This window comes from Pinus tabuliformis, chromosome 2_2 (assembly GCF_031772625.1).
Source record: "Pinus tabuliformis cultivar Carrire ecotype Pingquan chromosome 2_2, CPIR1, whole genome shotgun sequence".
NCBI classification, from domain to species: Eukaryota; Viridiplantae; Streptophyta; class Pinopsida; order Pinales; family Pinaceae; genus Pinus; species Pinus tabuliformis.
This window is the reverse complement of record NC_142300.1, coordinates 1,294,337,424-1,294,356,165: the sequence shown is the minus strand read 5'-3', so window position 1 is coordinate 1,294,356,165 and position 18,742 is coordinate 1,294,337,424. Positions and strand designations below refer to the sequence as shown.

Below are 18,742 nucleotides of genomic sequence, written 5' to 3'. Positions count from 1 at the left end.
CTCAGCTAGATCATGAAAACAAGATGAAAAATAATGTATTGTATTTTATTTTATTACAGGACACCTCTCAGCGATTGAATGAACTTCGGATCCTCTGGATAAAGCATTTCACCCGATAAACGACCTCATACTTTAGGGGGCAACTGTTATAGACATTTTTGTGCCTCACAGCTTGAAGCATGAAATGTCAATAATCTAAGGGATCCAAAGTCCCTAAACATGTTGTTCTTACCCCTAGAGGAACAAGGTCAGCAAACCACAGCACTTCAGATCAGTTCTCCACCTGAAAACACTCAAAAACAAGCAATTTCAGGATCATGTCAACTGCTCCACTGAGCATCTGCGCTGAATGTCAACTGCTCCACTCTGTACCTGCGCTGAATGTCAAATCTAATGAAGGCTACCTGCGCTGGGCGAGATTGGCTAAGTGGCACAGTCATTCTGCAAGGTGTCAGGTGCCCAGGAAGCTTCTAAAATGACACTTGGATCAGCAAATTCGCCCTATGATGAGTAAGAGGTCCTTAAACTCCAAGTGGAAGCTAGGATCTCCAAGTGGACTCAAGAACTGGAGTATAACTGAAGAGGGAGAGGACACAAGTCAACTTCATGTCAGTCTCAAGCTGACTCATCCTTTCTCCAAATATCCTATATATAGAGCTCTCTCATGAGGTCTAAGGAGGCTGGAATTTTGTGAATGTAAGGCAGTGCTGTTGGTTTGTGTATAGAACTATTGGGTGATTGCTTTGAAGGAGGTGAAGAGGAGATTTCTTTCTGCTGGGAGGTGTTGCTGGATTGGGCCTCTTATGGTTGTAACACTCTCAGAACTTTACTTCTTCCATTAATAAAGCATTTGAGGTTCTTCTATATGCATGTGTCTTTGTGGCGTATTGATGCTTGTATATTTGATTTATTCTAATCCTTGAATCAATTATGGATGTATGCTTCTTGTAGTTTCCTTTTCTTGTGCTTTTGCAGGATCTTTGTGTAGTTGGGCCAGTGAAAGAGCAAGGAGCTGGGAGCAAGCAGCAAAGAGGGAAGATTGGATCAACCATTAGCGGAAGATAATGGTTAGTGGATCTCTTCTTCCTCTCTCTTACATCTCATAAAGAAGTAATCTTGAATAGCTTTGCATTCGGTTGTTGCTGAGGTACTATCACCCTTAGAGTGGGATAGGGTCATTCCGTATTGGATACTTTTCCCAACAACACACCGTGACACTCCATTCTTTTGAAAATTTTCATCACACTCTTCATCACTGCTGCTCTCATAGTCCTTAGAATTAAAACTAAGAGGACACCGTGACACTCCATTCTTTTGAAATTCATCATCACGCTTTTCATCACTGCTGCTCTCATAGTCCTTAGAATTAGGACTAAGTGGACACCATGACACTCCATCCTTTTGAACTTCCTCATCATGCTCTTCATCATTGTTGCTCTCATAGTCCTTAGAATTAGGACTAAGTGGACACCGTGACACTCCATTGCTCTAAAATTCGTCATCACACTCTTCATCACTGCTTCTCTCATAGTCCTTAGAATTAGGACTAAGTGGACACCGTGACACTCCATTCTTTTGAAATTCGTCATCATGCTCTTCATCACTGCTGCTCTCATAGTCCTTAGAATTAGGACTAAGTGGACACCGTGACACTCCATTCTTTTGAAATTCATCATCATGATCTTCATCACTGCTGCTCTCATAGTCCATAGGATTAGGACTAAGTGGACACCGTGACACTCCATTCTTTTGAAATTCATCATCATGCTCTTCATCACTGCTACTATCATAGTCCTTAGAATTAGGACTAAGTGGAATCCATGACTCTTTATTTATTTGAAATTCTCCATCCCCTCTTTCATCAGTGTTGCTCTCATAGTCCTTAGGATTAGGACTAAGTGGAAGAATTGACTTTCTATTCATAGTGGAAGAATTCTCGTTATATTCATCAATATGAATAGAGTTGTTATGCGATGAAGATGTTGATGTTGTACAAAGCAAAACTTCACTATCAGGAGAATCCATCCCTTTCAAATAGAAGAGGTTGAATGATACAAATGCAGAGTCTCCTAAAGATATTATATAGCTTAGAGAATGAAATTTTCCCTCCAAAAGGTTTCGCCAAAATATTTCCCTTCAAAAATTTTGTTAGATTTATTTCCCTTCATTATTTTATTCTACAATTTATTGAAAAATGTAAACTAATTTTTTTTATGAAATAAATCTTTAAAGTTTAAATTGTAAATTACAACTTTTACCTAAATTATTTTAATAGTTAAAGTATATAATATTTGCCAACAATTGAAAGTTTTTTTAATTTTTATAATACATTCTAAAACAAATTAATCCCACATTCACCCCGCTGTAAAATAATTCCATAATATTCACTTTATCATAATTTCCTATATCGCCATAAAAAAATTAACATGTTAATTTTTTTTAAAACAAATTAATCCCACATTAACCATATGGTAAAACATCTCCGTAATTTCACCTATATAATAAATTATATTATCACTATTACTCACATCACATCAAGGTTTTCTGAAGTTCATTGAAAGACTTTGAGCGAATTTGTGGAGCAGCTACATTGCTACCAACAACATATTCAACAGAGAATTCTCGCAATTGAAAGGTTATTTAATTTTTTTCCTTGCCAATTTTAATATTAAATAAGTTTAATGAAGTAGATTATTATTATTATTATTATTTTTAACTTTTTGCGGACCAAACTTACCCACTACGTCTGTCGTGAGCATGGTGGGCCCAGTGAAGCTCACGATGGCCAAACGGGCCCGGTAATGCTCACGGCGGCCAAACGGGCCTATAGGTTAGGGGCGATGAGTATGGCTGGCCCACCCGCCTACAAGGCGGCAGGGCAATTCTTGGAATCGCCTTGCCACCTTGTGGGCGGGCGGGCCGCCGGGGTGGCGTGGGGGGTGGCTGCGACGACGGGCGGGCCGTTGGGGTGGTGCGAGAGGGGTTGGGCAGAGGGCAGTGGTTGGGCCACTATGGTGGGCTAGGGGGGCGGACTCAACAGCTCGCTCGGTTGCTCGGCCGATTTTTAGGGTGCGGCGGCATGGCGATGTATTTTTTATTTTTTATTTTCAAAATTGTTATGATTTATAAAATTAATTATTATTTATCGTTTTCGTTGTTAATTTAAGTTAATAAGTTTTCATCATTTACTGATTTATGTGCTTCTTTCTTTTCAGGAAAATAGCATCAAAGAAGATTTCTGTGAATCTTTCTGGACCAAAGACTCTTAAAGGTGGATCTTCAAAAAACATTGGTGAACGAACTCCACCTGAGCTAATAGCTACAAATCTTTCAAGTGCCTCAAATAATAAGAAGATGATTTCATACTAGAAGAAATAAAAAAAAAAGTGAAATTTCCATCAAGAATCTTGTATGTGAAAGAAAGAGAGAGCCAAAATGTGAATATATATCTACATATTGATATACGGAATGATAATGTAATTTATGATGTGATGGGAAGAGTCATAGACATGTTTTCGGTACCGGACGGTGAAGTTGTTTACATACTTACAAAACCACCCAAATCACATGAAATGATTAAATACTGGTTATCATATTTATTGTATGACACGAGAGAGGTATCTACAAAGTTGTGTAAACAAATCGTAAATGAGAGTAAACAAAATATCGTAAGTATTGTTATTTATATTTGTGTTTTGCGTTCTTGTAACTATCTCACTATATTTTTTTAACTTTGTTTTTATTGACATATGATATTTTGTTTAGCGGAATCTTATTGAAAGTTGTTCAATTAGGTTGGGAGGCATTCATTTCATAGAGCATGATATTATGAAAGTTGTCAGCAGTTTCTACTCATTGTCAGAAGATGATATGGCAAACAAGCAAAATGTAGTAATTGATAATGCTACAAAACTACATCCAAGGGATAAGAAAAAAAGGCCTCTAGTGGATAAATCTAGCAAGGGTAGACAAGTTACTTTTGAAGACGATGAAGTTGAAACTGACAGTGAAGAATATGTTGTCGTTACTGAAGATAACATTGGAACTGAGAAGAGCCATAAAATACCAAAAGTAACAATGCCCAAGAATAAATATGTTACAGTTAATGATGAGAATGTTATGAAGAAGAAACGTAAAGTTGAAGATTTTGAAGTAGTCATTACCAACAGTCAAGAACCTAGTGAAACTTCAAAAGAAAGTAGAGAAATCATTACACCAGGAGCTGATTTAGAGGATGGCATTATCAAAACAAAACAAAATGCCATTCGACAAAATTTGACAAAGAGAAACTTAATTGAGGGTGGTCGTACATTTCAACTTAATGTCAGACAAGTCTATAAGGCAAGTGAAGGACAATGTTAATATCAAGTCAGAAAGTCACATCATTTACATGTTCACAACTTGAAGACATTGATGAAGTACAATCCATATGCTCATGTGGTTAGTTATGTGCTTCTTGTTGATCTAGTTCAAGTTTCCAACAAAGAAGCATTTGATAAGTCAAAATGTTTTGAATACAATTATTATGTGCTTGGGGGGAACCATTTTGTAGAAGCTCAAAGACAATTGATGGAGGAATATCCCAATAACCCACATTTTGAAACAATTAAATGCATCATTTATGCTGGTTTATCAGATGAAAAAGCAAAATTAGTGGCATGGGATTATAATTCATATAATGAATATAGGATGTCTATGACTTTCATCCAAAGGGTTAGATTTATTCATAGTGAATTTGAAGAAAAAAGTGGTGCGGATAGGATAAATATTACTGTAGATTTCCGAAAGGAATGTTGTATGGAAATAGGCTATCTAATTGAAGAGAAATCAATTCAAAAAGTGGCAAAGACAGTAAATTTAGTGATTTATTCAGAGGTGCTGATAACATTTTCCAGTTGGCATTTAGAACTGGAGAGATATGGGAGTTGATTAATGAGATTTTTAGCATGTGGGAAAACATTGGCATTAAAAACCAGAAGGTCAAAAAGTCTAAGCCATTGATATGTAGAAACAGTAAATCAGGTCCTGAAATGAAGCAGGTTCCAGAAGATATGACTATCACACCTTGGAAAGCATTGCAAGGAATGAAGGATGAAAAAATTGTCAAAGCAATATTATTTCATGTGAGGTCAAGAGAATTATAATTGGAGGAAATGTCTGAGGAATTTCAAAAGTAAGTTTGTTGATTTTTTTTTTTTTTTAGATTATAATTTTCTTTTAAATATAACATATTGTTCTTGGTAGTATTTGTTATACATATCATTATATTATTATTTTTTACTTTATCTATGCAGCCACAAAGTTTACATGAAAATTCAAGAACAAATGGTTAAATTTTTGAATGAAGATAGTTAGGATGATGTTGTACGCAACTATCTAGATTCAAGTTCTACATCAATATTAAAATCTTTTTATCTTAGATTTAAAAAGGTGTGTTGATTTATACATTCATTTCTATTCATCTGTGTACTATTTTTACTTTATAACTTACACATATATTTGTTTATTTTATAAAAGATGAAGAAGGATGATAATGGAGCACAAGATAGTTTCGGAACCTTTATTGAAAAAATAAAGATGGAAAGACTGAAGAAGCAACGTATTAAGAATGTTGAACTTGATCCAACTCTTACTCATTTCATTTGGAATGGGCTAGACACTATCAAGTAATACAAGGCGACTGTGAAGACATTGCTAAACTCATACTTAAAAGAGATTATGCCATAGTTATTGCAGATATTCCCCATGGTTTCAATATTCCAAACATTGACTATGATAGTGACCCTTATACTTATCAAACTCTTAGAAAAGTGGTTGCGGGGTTTCTAGAAGGCACGTCATCACCACTATGGAGATTTGTGACATTTCATTCAGACACACAATTGGCAATGTTATTGTCAAGCTTCAAGGGGAAAACAAATTCAAGGATGCAACTTACACGGTAAGACGTTTAAAATGTATATTTGATTAATGTTGAAAAATTCATTTATGTACAAGTTAATTGAACTTTTACTATTTCATGTTACAGGAAAAAGTCAAATCTTCTTAACTGTGAAGATCAACTATTTATAAATGATTGTGAGTTCATCCATATTGATAGTTGGGCAAAAGATGATAGCTATATGTCTATGACTTTTAATCAGGTAGATGAAAAGAGTCTCAGCCAAATACTGACTTATGGTGTTGTTGTGAGAAAACTAACATATGAAGACAAAGAAGCAAAATGAGAGATAGTTAACATTTATCATAAACCATAGTTATTGATTAACTATTTTATAGACATATGTTCAAATGAAGGAGATTGTGTTTTGGATTTATTTTCTGGCTCAGGTAATTTTTATTATATGGAATTGAATTTCAATATGTTATTTCTTAATTAATATGTCATTGTACTAATTTACTTCATTATTTCTTTTGTGCTTGATAATTAGGTAAAACACTAGCATGTTGCCTTCAAAAAGGAAGAAATTGCATTGCAATTGAAAAAGATCCAATATAGCGCAATTTCATTCAACAAAGAATTAATGCTCTTCAATTTCTTCCAGATGCAATGCAAGAAATTGGGTTGAAAAAAGGGGACTTTAGTGAATCACGTGTGGCAAAAAAGGCAAAGTAACCTCAACCACCATTACACGGAATGATTGGAAAGTTATACATTGGGAGATTTGCAGACATCAAAGATCCATTAGAAGAGGAAAATGAGCAAAATGAAGCAGAAAATATTGTGGAAGAAGACAATGATGAAACTCTAGAGGACGAAGAGTTTGGATTACATGACATTGTTAATTAAATTTAAGTAAAGCTTGGAAATCAAGCTCATTTTTGTAACTATTAATTAGTTATACTTGTAATGTTTTGACTTTGACATTCTATGAGAAGAATATACACTCAATTAAGGTTGTTATGCGTTCAATATTTGTATTATGTGATTTTCGCATTAATTTTTAAGTTAATCATTATTTTTTGAAAAAAAATGATTATTATTATTTTTTTGACATGAAATTCATTAAAAAATACTATTATTTAACCATTTTTAGTTAAAAATTTCCTATAAAAATTGTGATTTTGACATGTCATTTCTAGCAAAAAAATTTATCAAAACGTATAGTTTTTTAGTTATATTTATGTTAAAAATAGTTATTTTTATGTCAATTGTTAAAAAAATGTTTTTTAGAGACAATTATTTCATGTGAGTTGAAAAATTAATTAATGAAGTATAAATATGTAGAATATCGAAAATTCAAAATATCGACATTTTTCTTTAAATATGTAAAACAATAAAAACCTCACTTAAAAAACAACAAGAAAATATGAAGAAGAAAACCACTTCAAAAATTATTAAATTTACCAAATAATTATTTACATTTCATACATTAGTAAATTAAAAGTTACAAAAAAATTGAAAAAAAAAATTAAAAAGGGCATGGTGTAGAATTACCACTTTTTTAAATCAGCATAAAAATCATTACATTCTAAAACACAATGTACATAAAAAAATTTATAGTGCCAAAAACTATGCTCTATAAAAAACATGTGTGTTCTACATCACCCCTTTTCAAAATCGGGTCACTTTTTTGCTATCTCTACAAAACAGGTAACAGTATCAGTTCCCATTTCAAGCTTACATTGTTTATTGTAAGACCTTCAAATTATTTCCAATCAGATGTTTAAAAAATAGCCTGTTAATAATATTAAAAAATAAATAGTTATTTTTCAAAGTTAAATATTTTAACTTGTACTAGTTAATACTAAACTAATAGTGATCCATAGAAAAATAAATCGTTAGATATCAGAGTGTAATAACAAAAAAATATTAAAACCCTCACCACAACTACCTTAATCACTTAATAACGATAGTAACATCTTCATACATCTAGCCCCAAGGGTTAGCTCAACTGTTCGAGTCCCCGTTGTTAAGTACCTCGCTGATCGGGAGGTCACAGGATCAATTCTCCTCGACGCCCTTGGGGTTAGGTCCTGCTAGTATGGCCGAAGGGCTTTAAAAGATTCTTTTCGAGGTTGATCTGCCCATATTTTCCGTGGATGAACCACCTATAAAAAGAACATCTTCATACATGTACTTAATTAAATTCTTAATTGATTCTTCATATAAATGGATAGGTTTCTCATACTTCATTATTAATTTTGCACCATATCTTTTCACTTTGATAAATTATATATATTTTAAATACTACTAAATAAAAAATAAAAAAACAGATTTAAATTTTTATATATTATGAGATAAAAAGGGGCAGCGGGAGGGGGCGGAATTCTCCTAGATCCCAATGAGTAACATGAAATTAATTTCACCTAAGGTCTTGGTAAAGAAACCAACAACATGGTTGAGAAGTACAGGCTCTTGTTATGCCTTCATTTATCTAAGGAAACAGTTATTCCAAGGATCACAATTAAGGGACTCTCTCATAACTATCAACTTTTTCACTATGGATCAAATCTAAAGGCCAATAATTTGTTGAGATTGCAACAAGATGATGGAGCTTAGTGGAAAGGAGTCGCCTTCACTAAGTGGGCCCGCAGGCCAAGTATGGCACAAAGTCTATTTTTGGATCACAGCAGGAGTGATCAAAGTCTATTTTTAGACTGGCAGCCAAAAATAGAAAAGTCAAATATTATTGTCTCATAATAATATTTAGACTATAAACTTTATCTTATTCTCTTGGAGCACTTCAGTTTGAGCTACAGATGTGGCACATGCAGCTGTCAAAAGGAAATATGCTTTCTTTGTGGGTCAGTTGAGTTGTTGCATGCATGACTTCAGTTAGAACTCAAGCAGTTGAGTTTGGTGGAGTTGATTGTGGAGTTGATGGAGTTGTGTTCAGTTTGACTTGGTTAAACTAGTTGTAATTAGTTGTAATTAGTTGTAATTAGTCTAACTGCAAATAGACTAATGATGAGTTGTTAAACTAATTATTAACTCATAATGCAACTAAAGAATACATCAGTTAACTCAGTTGCATGTCAGTGCATGTACAGTTCAACAGGGACAGGTGTTAGAGGATGAGATTGCTATCAGTTGTGACTATAGTTGTGCATGAGGATTTGCACAAGCAATGTATTGAGTATGCCAATGAGTATTGTGTTGATTTGCCCAGTAGAATAGCCTGTGCTCACGTGATTTGCAATGTGAGTGATTCTCAGCAGGTTTATGCAATAGAGGCAAGCAAAGCAGTGGAGCATATTTGAACTTGTGACTTGTTTGAGTCTGAGATGGTTTGTATGTAACAGGTGGAGATAGTGTTGGATACTTGTGAGGAGTATTGACTATTTTAATGTTACATGTTCTCAATCATTAATATACAGATAGTGTGGGGTTTTCAGCTGTAAGCTTTCCCCGAGTTACATATTGTGTTAATGTGTGCATGCTATTGATGTTTTATTGTTATTGATGCTGCTAAAATGACGATCAACGTAGAGGAGCTTATGTATTGTGTATGTATTCCACAATAGTACATGATTAGGATAATCTCCATTGAATATGTGTTTATTATTCAAAATTTCTACATGGTATCAGAGTTGTTGATTATCAGATCTACTATTTAGGAAGTGTTTACATTCTATTTTTTCAGGCAGAGTCTGTAATCGGGCCAGGTAGCCTCTGGATTCATCCTTCCTTTGGAATGTGAGATATCCGGTGAATGCCCATACAGTCAATCTCTGTATGAGAAATATTTTGTTCTCACGAATCTTAGATCCGAGGCGGTTGAGTTTGGAGCTGGTGGAATTCGAATTTGCAGCAGTGTTTTCTTGGTGTCAAAAAAGCAATGTCTTTCAATGGATTGCGATTGGAGTATGCTCTTGAGGGCAGTGCAAACTATATTGCATGGAAGGATAGGATGGAGGCAGTATTGGATGATAACGGGCTGAAGGAGTTCATAGAGACGGATGTCCCAAAGCCCACTGATGCGACTCAAGCTAATGCTTGGCAAAAGAAGACCGCAAAATGTCAAAGGATTCTGTTGGAGGGCGTGAAGGATCACATTGTGTCCAGCCTGCATGGAAAGACTTCTCCATATATGATGTGGAAGGCTTTAACAGATCTATTCCAAAGCAAGAGCGATCAGAGGAAGCTGGCGCTCAAAGATAAACTCATAAACATCAAATGCGAGAAGGGTGACAGTATGCCCAAGTATCTCATGAAGTTCACTCAATATCGAGATGAGCTGGGAAGTGTGGGGGTTACTGTTGATGATGAGGACTTGGTGAGCTTGGCTCTCCTTGGTCTTCCAAAGAGTTGGCATTCCTATCAGGACTCTGTCAATGGTCGGGAGAAATTGCCGGGATGGGAAAGATTGTGGTCAGATCTTGTGCAGGAGGAGATCGGGCGGAGTACCAGGGATGGATCTTCATCAAAGGGAGCTGATGAAGAAAATTGCACTTTGGCTGCCAAAGCAAAGAAGGGGAAGAGAAAGAAATCTTCTCAGTCTGGTGTGAAAGGCAAGAAGCAAGACATGTCCAAGGTGAAGTGTTTTCACTGTCACCAGCATGGACACTATGCCACTAATTGTCCACAGAAGAAGAAGAACAAGCAAGCTGCTGGATCTGCAGCAGGAGAGGCTCTAGCCTCATAGTTTGAGCTTGATTTTTCATTGATCGCATGCTTGGTTTCAAGTGTGATGGGATCGGTGTGGTTCTTGGACAGTGGTGCGTCTTTTCACATGACGGGAGATCGAGATTTGTTTTCTGATCTGGAGGACAAAGATATTGGAGTGCACATCGAGATGGGCGATGATGGTAGATATAGTGCGACCGGTATTGGTACCATTTCCTTTGAGAGGGAGTCTGGTAAACCCTTCATATTGAAGGAAGTCATCCATGTTCCAGGATTGAAGAAGAATCTTATCTCTGTGGCGATGTTAGAATACAAGGGGTATGATGTTGTTTTCAGCGAGGGAAAGGCTTTCCTGCGCAGCAAGACAACTGGTGAAACCCGGAAGATAGGGGTTCGAGTGAGGAACCTTTATCAGTTGCATGTAGATGGATGCGCAGCAATGGCATGCAAGGCAGAAGGATTGGTGAGCCGGGATGATGGCGAGTTGTGGCATAGGAGATTGGGTCACCTTCACCATGGAGCCTTGAAGATACTGCAGCACATCACTATAGGGCTTCCTAAAGGCACTCTTGCGTAGTCAGATCAGTGTAAGGGGTGTACTTTGGGGAAGTTTGTGAAAGCCACCTTTCACGAGAAGGATAGTCACGCCACAACGATCCTTGAGAGAAATCACACAGACGTGTGTGGACCTTTCTCAGTTGCTTCGACAGCAAAACACAGGTATTATGTGATTTTTGTTGATGATTTCTCTCGTAATTGCTGGATTTTCTTCATGTAGAAGAAGAGCGAGACATATTCAAAGTTCTATGAATTCAAAGAACTAGTCAAGAAGGAGTCGGGGAAGAAGGTGAAGGCTCTTAGGAGCGATAATGGTGGTGAATACATCTCGGACGAGTTCAAGGATTTCTGCAAGGCAGAAGGGATTCGAAGTGAGCTCATAGCTCCCCATAACCCACAACAGAACGGGGTTGCTGAGCGGAAGAACAGAACGATCATGGGTGCCGCACGGGCGATGTTGCATGATCAGGGCCTACCCCTTCACTTGTGGGCAGAAGCATGCAATACAACAGTTTATGTGCTGAACCGTTGTCCTCACAGGATACTTGGCATGAGTACATCTGAGGAGGCTTATTATGGTAAGAAGCCTGATCTTTCTCATTTGAGGATTTTTGGTGCTAACATTTACATGCATGTGACGAAGGATGCCAGGAAGAAGTTGGAGCCGACCGATGAGGTTGGGATATTTGTGGGGTACACTGATACGCCCCACAACTATCGTGTGTATTTGCCAGACAGTGGTAAAATTGTTGCGCGACGGGATATAAAATTTCATGAGGAGAAAGCCATGAAGTGTTCGCTTGAGAGGGAGCTACACTTGCATGCAGATGAGGAGCTATTAGTTCCTAAGGATGAGCTTCAGGACGTTGATCAGCCACAGGACGAGGTTCATGGAGTGGAAGATACCACTCATGCAGCGCCAACCATCAAAGGGCGAAAGCGCTTGACAGAAGCTGAGCGACTGGCTCAAGATGTAGAGAAAGTTGTAGGAGCACCTACAGCCCAACACAGGCAGAGACAACCACCTGATCGGTACACTGGATACATGGCTCTTATAAGCAAGTGTGTTGTGACTGAGCCATCCTCTTTCGAGGAAGCTGTGGAGGATCCCGCATGGGTAGACGCCATGGTGGAAGAGTATGATTCTATTGTCAGAAACAATGCATGGGAGATTGTTCCTAGACCAGAAGGGAAATCAGTGGTGGGTTCGAGATGGATCTACAAAGTTAAGCAGGCAGCCGATGGGAATGTGGAGAAGTACAAGGCAAGATTTGTTGCCCGAGGATTTTCACAAATAGAAGGGATCGATTATGATGAGACCTTTGCACCTGTCGCAAGGTATTCTTCCATACAGACGATTCTTGCTCTCTCAGCGCAGATGGGGTGGCACATTCATCAGATGGATTTGAAGACTGCGTTCCTCAACGGAGTCATTGAGGAGGAGGTGTACATTGAGCAGCCTGAAGGCTTTGAGGTCTTCCACAACGAGTCGCATGTGTCCATGCTCAAGAGAGCACTGTATGGGTTGAAGCAAGCACTACGTGCTTGGTACACACGGATAGACAGCTATTTCACTGGACTTGGATTCTCCAAGAGCGAGGCGGATCCTAACCTATACCAGATTGTGGTGGAGGGTAAGTTGCTTATCATTGTACTGTATGTAGATGATTTGATTCTAACAGGTGATGAGCTTTTGATACTTTCATGCAAGGATGATCTTGCTAAGGAGTTTGAGATGAAGGACTTGGGCCTCCTTCATTATTTCCTGGGATTGGAAATTTGGCAGCGCAGTGGTGGACTGTTTGTTTCTCAGGGCAAGTATGCTCAGGAGATACTGGGGAAGTTCAACATGCATGGTTGCAAGCTTGTTGATACTCCTCTTCCTGGAGGTTGGAGGAAGGAGGATGCCACTTCGGCAGAAGAAGTGGATGCCACTGTTTATCCACAGTTGGTGGGGTCGCTTATGTATCTGGTCAACACACGACCCGATATATGCTATGCAGTTAACCAACTTTCACAAGCTATGGTTAAGCCTACCAAGCTCTTCTAGAAGGCGGGCAAGCATGTATTGCGTTATTTGAGAGGCACATCAGGATATGGATTGTGGTACAAACAAGAGGATGAGGTGAAGCTATGTGGCTTCACGGATGCAGATTGGGCAGGGATCCCAACAGACAGAAAGAGCACATCAGGAGGGGTCTTCAGTATTGGGTTGACAATAGTTTCTTGGTACAGAAGGAAGCAGAGATCCGTGGCACTCAGTTCAACGGAAGCCGAGTATATGGCAGCAAGTTTGGCTGCATGCGAGGCTATATGGATGAGGAAGATCCTGGTCGGTTTGTTTGGTTCTCATTTGGATCCTACTGTGATTTATTGTGATAACCAGAGTTGCATTAAACTCTCGGCTAATCCTGTATTTCATGATAGATCTAAGCATATTGACATCAGGTACCATCATATCAGAGATTGTGTGCAGCGGAGAATCATGTTACTTTCATACATTCCAACGGAGGATCAGGATGCTGATATTCTGACGAAGATGCTCACCAGGAGAAAATTTGAATACCACCGAGGCAGGATAGGGGTTGCTGATAATCCATATCTTGTTGAGAGGGAGTGTTGAGATTGCAACAAGATGATGGAGCTTAGTGGAAAGGAGTCGCCTTCACTAAGTGGGCCCGCAGGCTAAGTATGGCACAAAGTCTATTTTTGGATCACAACAGGAGTGATCACAACAGGAGTGATCAAAGTCTATTTTTAGACTGGCAGCCAAAAATAGAAAAGTCAAATATTATTGTCTCATTATAATATTTAGACTATAAACTTTATCTTATTCTCTTGGAGCATTTCAGTTTGAGCTACAGATGTGGCACATGTAGCTGTCAGAAGGAAATACGGTTTCTTTGTGGGTCAGTTGAGTTGTTACATGCATGACTTCAGTTAGAACTCAAGCAGTTGAGTTTGGTGGAGTTGATTGTGGAGTTGATGGAGTTGTGTTCAGTTTGACTTGGTTAAACTAGTTGTAATTAGTCTAATTGCAAATAGACTAATGATGATTTATTAAACTAATTATTAACTCATAATGCAACTAAAGAATACATTAGTTAACTCAGTTGCATGTCAGTGCATGTACAGTTCAACAGGGACAGGTGATAGAGGATGAGATTGCTATCAGTTGTGACTATAGTTGTGCATGAGGATTGGCACAAGCAATGTATTAAGTATGCCAATGAGTATTGCGTTGATTTGCCCAGTAGAATAGCCTGTGCTCACGTGATTTGCAGTGTGAGTGATTCTCAGCAGGTTTATGCAATAGAGGCAGGCAAAGCTGTGGAGCAGATTTGAACTTGTGACTTGTTTGAGTCTGAGCTGGTTTGTGTGTAACAGGTGGAGATAGTGCTGGATACTTGTGAGGAGTATTGAACATTGTAATGTTACATGTTCTCAATCATTAATATATAGATAGTGTGGGGTTTTCAGTTGTAAGCTTTCCCCGGGTTACATATTGTGTTAATGTGTGCATGCTATTGATGTTTTATTGTTATTGATGCTGCTAAATTGATGATCAACATAGAGGAGCTTATGTATTGTGTATGTATTCCGCAATAGTACATGATCAGGATAATCTCCATTGAATATGTGTTTATTATTCAAAATTTGTACATAATTTAAACCTCCTCCCTCTCACAATCAAGAGTGTCTTTGAAAACTTCTTGAATAAAGGCTTCTTCCACATCCTGAGGAACCAAAATTCTAAGGCAGATAAGCAACCCAACCATGTTTGGTATTGGAGAAGGGGCAAATTGAAATTAATGGAAAAATGGGATGGAGATTTATAACTTGACATCAACCATGAGAAAGGCATGCTCCCTACCTCCTAAAGTTAAGGCAAAAATTAGAGCTAAGTCAGGAAGCATTGGATTAAATATGGATTAAATATCCATGCCAATGGTTTAATTGCACCCATTATCGAAATGAATGCACACTGATCAATTTGGATGTAGAAAAGAGGTATCTCCAATGAGGTGGTAGGCAACAAGCATGCAAGCCATGAGCCCCCTCGTCCCTCCTCTCAGGTAGATTTGATTAGATAGATATGGTTTTAGTTCCCTTCTTGCGAGCAAGGCCCAATCATGAAATTTGACTTGGGTGATTTAATGCCCATCCTTGAAGATATGATAGATGCTACATGAGATTTACCAGGAATAAATTATTCATTCATGGAGGTTAGTAGCGCTTTAGTTATGGAAATATTGTTCTTTTGGGAGTGAGGAGTGATTTTGGTCAATGTGAGCTTTTGATATTGCCTTCTCCCTGTTCAAGCAACAACATGGTGCTTTTTAGGGGCTTTATCTTTCATGGGTTGTAGCTCCATCCTTTTGGAAATTTGATGTTGTTTAGCACCCCTCCACCTTCCTTGTCTCCCCCTACCCACCCCCTTTATCTCTTTTAAGTCGATTATTCAAGCACCCCATTCCATTGTATGGTTGCTTCTTGATGTCAACGTTTGTAATTGGCCTCTCACCTTGCAGAAGAAGTTGCCTCCGAATGAATTGAAGTTTCGTGCCTCTCTTGCTGCATGTAATTAGGAAAGTGATAGTCTAGGTGGAAGGCCTCAAAAACAGTCTCTGGTTCAATCAACTCTAGGATTTTATGCACATTGCAGGTATAACTATGGAATTACTCCTGCTACTCTATATTTATTCACCAGGGCTCCAGCCTGAGCTCTTTTGTTGGCAATTCCTCTGTCTTCACCTTTGACGCAATCCTACTTATTGTCTTGCAATTTTTTCTTTAGAATTGGAGTTGGGTTCCATTGGTTTTAGGGGTCTAGATTCTCTGCTTATCGGATATTAGTTTCAAATGGAAAATTGCAACCATAAAGAGGAAAGTGAGGACACCCCAAAGAGCTTGGATTCGTGCCCTCTTTGTCCTCATCCCCTTGTAAATGCACGCTTTGATTATCACGCTCTTCAACAACATTTTCTCTAGCATTCACAAATGATTCTATATATGTTCAAAGGAATGTAGAGGCTTCAGGCTCAGATTAATAGTTAGAATGATGAAATTGATTCTCTCCATTTCCAATTGAATGACCTCTTCTCCTCACGACATGCAACAAGTCAATAAAGCTCTCGAAAAAAATTAGGTGCAAATCAACCTGAAGCAATGTTAGCAGACTCCCTTGTTAAATGACAATGTTTTACAAAGTTATTCTGCTTTGTGGCCAATTTTGACGGCTATATAGTTGCAACTCTGTTAGTAGCATGTATGTGTTTGATAATCTGTATGTAGAAGGCTATGGTTTTCCTATTTTGTCTACTTTTGAAAAAAAATTAGCTCTCATAACTCATTATAAATATCTCAAGCTTTTAATTATATTCTAATTAAATTTAATAAAATACTACTTTTTATATATAGATATTATAGTGAGCTCGAGAGGTTTCTCTCCAAGCTTTTTGAACATAGGAATAAAATCTTAAATCAAAATGCTTTTTGAACATAGGAATAAAATCTTAAATCAAAATGCTTTTTGAACATAGGAATAAAATCTCAAATCAAAATAAATAATTTGTTTCTTTAGGTCCAATAGACCAAAATTTGGTCTCAGTGGACGTTAATCACCATCATCATTGAAAATAAATAAATTAAAAAATTTAAATATAAAATTAAATATTACAATTAAATCTAATTTATAAAATTTAAATATATTCTATCAACAAAAATCTAATTTCTGACCTTTTAAATTAATAATATTTTATAATTTAAATTATATTTTTAATTAGCAATAATTTTCATTATATTAATTATATTTTTAATATATAGTTAAATTTAATCTTTTAATTTTTTTTATTACATTTAAATGGTGTAATGAGTAATTTATGTTCTAAATTTCTAATTAGAAGTATTTGTAATTAATTAAATATTAAAATAAAGTATTCAAAACAAGCTAATGAGATTCTGATGAGCATAATTTATAAGCATCTGATATCACCATAACCATTGTGCCAAGAATGATATCACCATAACCGTTGTGCCAAGAACAATGCAGAATCATCTGAGATCTCGAATCTATTCAGACGGGTAAAAATTCTCTTGGTAAATAACTCGTAATTCCGAAGGATGTAGAAGTATATGTGTGTTTTGGGAGATCAATATACATGATTCATCCATGTTCTCCCAGGAAGCGAGCAGATGTTTTTTTTTTTTATTATTTATAAATGGGAACATCCATGCTACCATAATTCCTCAATATTCGTCTGCAAGAGATCCCGAAGCTTTGGCCGGAATTCGTCAATGGTCTCCAACTTTGGCTTCCACGATTTGCCTGCCTTCAATCTCAGCTGCGCAAGCGCTGTTGACAGCTCTGGATCGTCTTCCAAATTCAACTTCGTCACCGCAATCTGCTCCTTCTGCGCCCCAATAATTTCTTTTCCCTCCAATAAAAATACAACATTTTTCATTTCTGGCGGAAGGGGACGGATGAAATCATCAAGGAGGGGGAGTATTTTGGTGCCGGAGCTCCGCCTGTTCGCAGGTTTCATGGCGGAATTTGCCTTCAATGCCAGGGAGGCCATGTCTGTCCCAGAGAGTACCGAGTGCAGTTTGAGCATGGGCAGAAGAAAATAGAGATGCCCCAAATCCAGTTCTTCGTCTGCCGTGACAGGATTAATGGTACGTCCAATCTGCAAGCCGTTGGCGTGACATACAAAGTGGTGAGGATTGTCCAGCATCAGCTCTGCGGCCTTTATCCGCCTCTGAAAGTCCTGAATGCTGCCATTCCAATGGATGATTTTCACAGTGGTGGAAGGAACAGTGTTCAGAGGGCAAGAAATGTTGGTGTCCATCCTCAATATTATTACTTCTCTGTTTGTCTGTGTGTAGCGATGGATCGAGAGTGTGCAGGGAAAATTTTCTCCTCTGGTATGCTTGTTTGTGTGTAGCGATGGGGAAGGAAAGGAAGCGTAAGTGTAGGGAGGGATGAGGGGCCAAAGGCATTTATAAAGGAGGACAGATGGCATCCATAACATGTGCATGTGATGAGTGGCAACAGCTCCAGTGTGGCGTTGAAGGATGGTGACAGGAGAAACTAAGAAACATCGTCGGTCTGTGTTAACGAAGGGGAGATCCAGTTGGACGGGACACGAGTCCCACACGCTGTAAAGAAATGAGGTAGCAGGTGTAAGAGCTTGGGTGGGAGTGGACACAAGTTCCGCACGCTGCAAATGAATGACGTAGTAGTTGTATTGGGTTCCCAAAGTATAGTGCAATATCCAATACCCAAAGTATAGTGGTTTCCTTTTTGATGAGGTTTTGGATTCACAAGATTTTTATTTGTATTTCGTACATTACTATTCCTCTCGTCAAGTATAAATATTTTTAATTTTAGATTATTAACGTCTTGCTTTATATTAAAACAAAATAATGTAATTTTAAATTTTATTATATATATTTGTAACTTTGGTGAGAGTATATTTTTATTATTTTTAATATATTATCTTTATTTTGGTAGAGAATTACATGAGTAATTTATTATTTTAACAAAGTTTCTAGCCGTTTTAGATAGCCGTTGATGGTCAATCTAATTAATCTAGCCGTTTGGATGATCTACTC

General features: G+C 37.5%; 1 protein-coding gene across 1 annotated transcript; it reads right to left on the bottom strand.

Annotated features, from left to right (window-relative positions):
• Nucleotides 1-17,364: 17,364 nt before the first annotated feature.
• On the bottom strand, nucleotides 17,365-17,976 carry LOC149198243 (uncharacterized). The gene has a single exon (XM_089408968.1). The coding sequence runs from the start codon at nucleotides 17,974-17,976 to the stop codon at nucleotides 17,365-17,367; it is 612 nt and encodes a 203-aa protein (XP_089265094.1).
• Between the last annotated feature and the right edge of the window lie 766 nt (nucleotides 17,977-18,742).

Bases quoted from the DNA above. Each gene is read 5' to 3' on its own strand.
- LOC149198243 (XM_089408968.1), bottom strand. From the start codon at position 17,976: ATGGACACCAACATTTCTTGCCCTCTGAACACTGTTCCTTCCACCACT.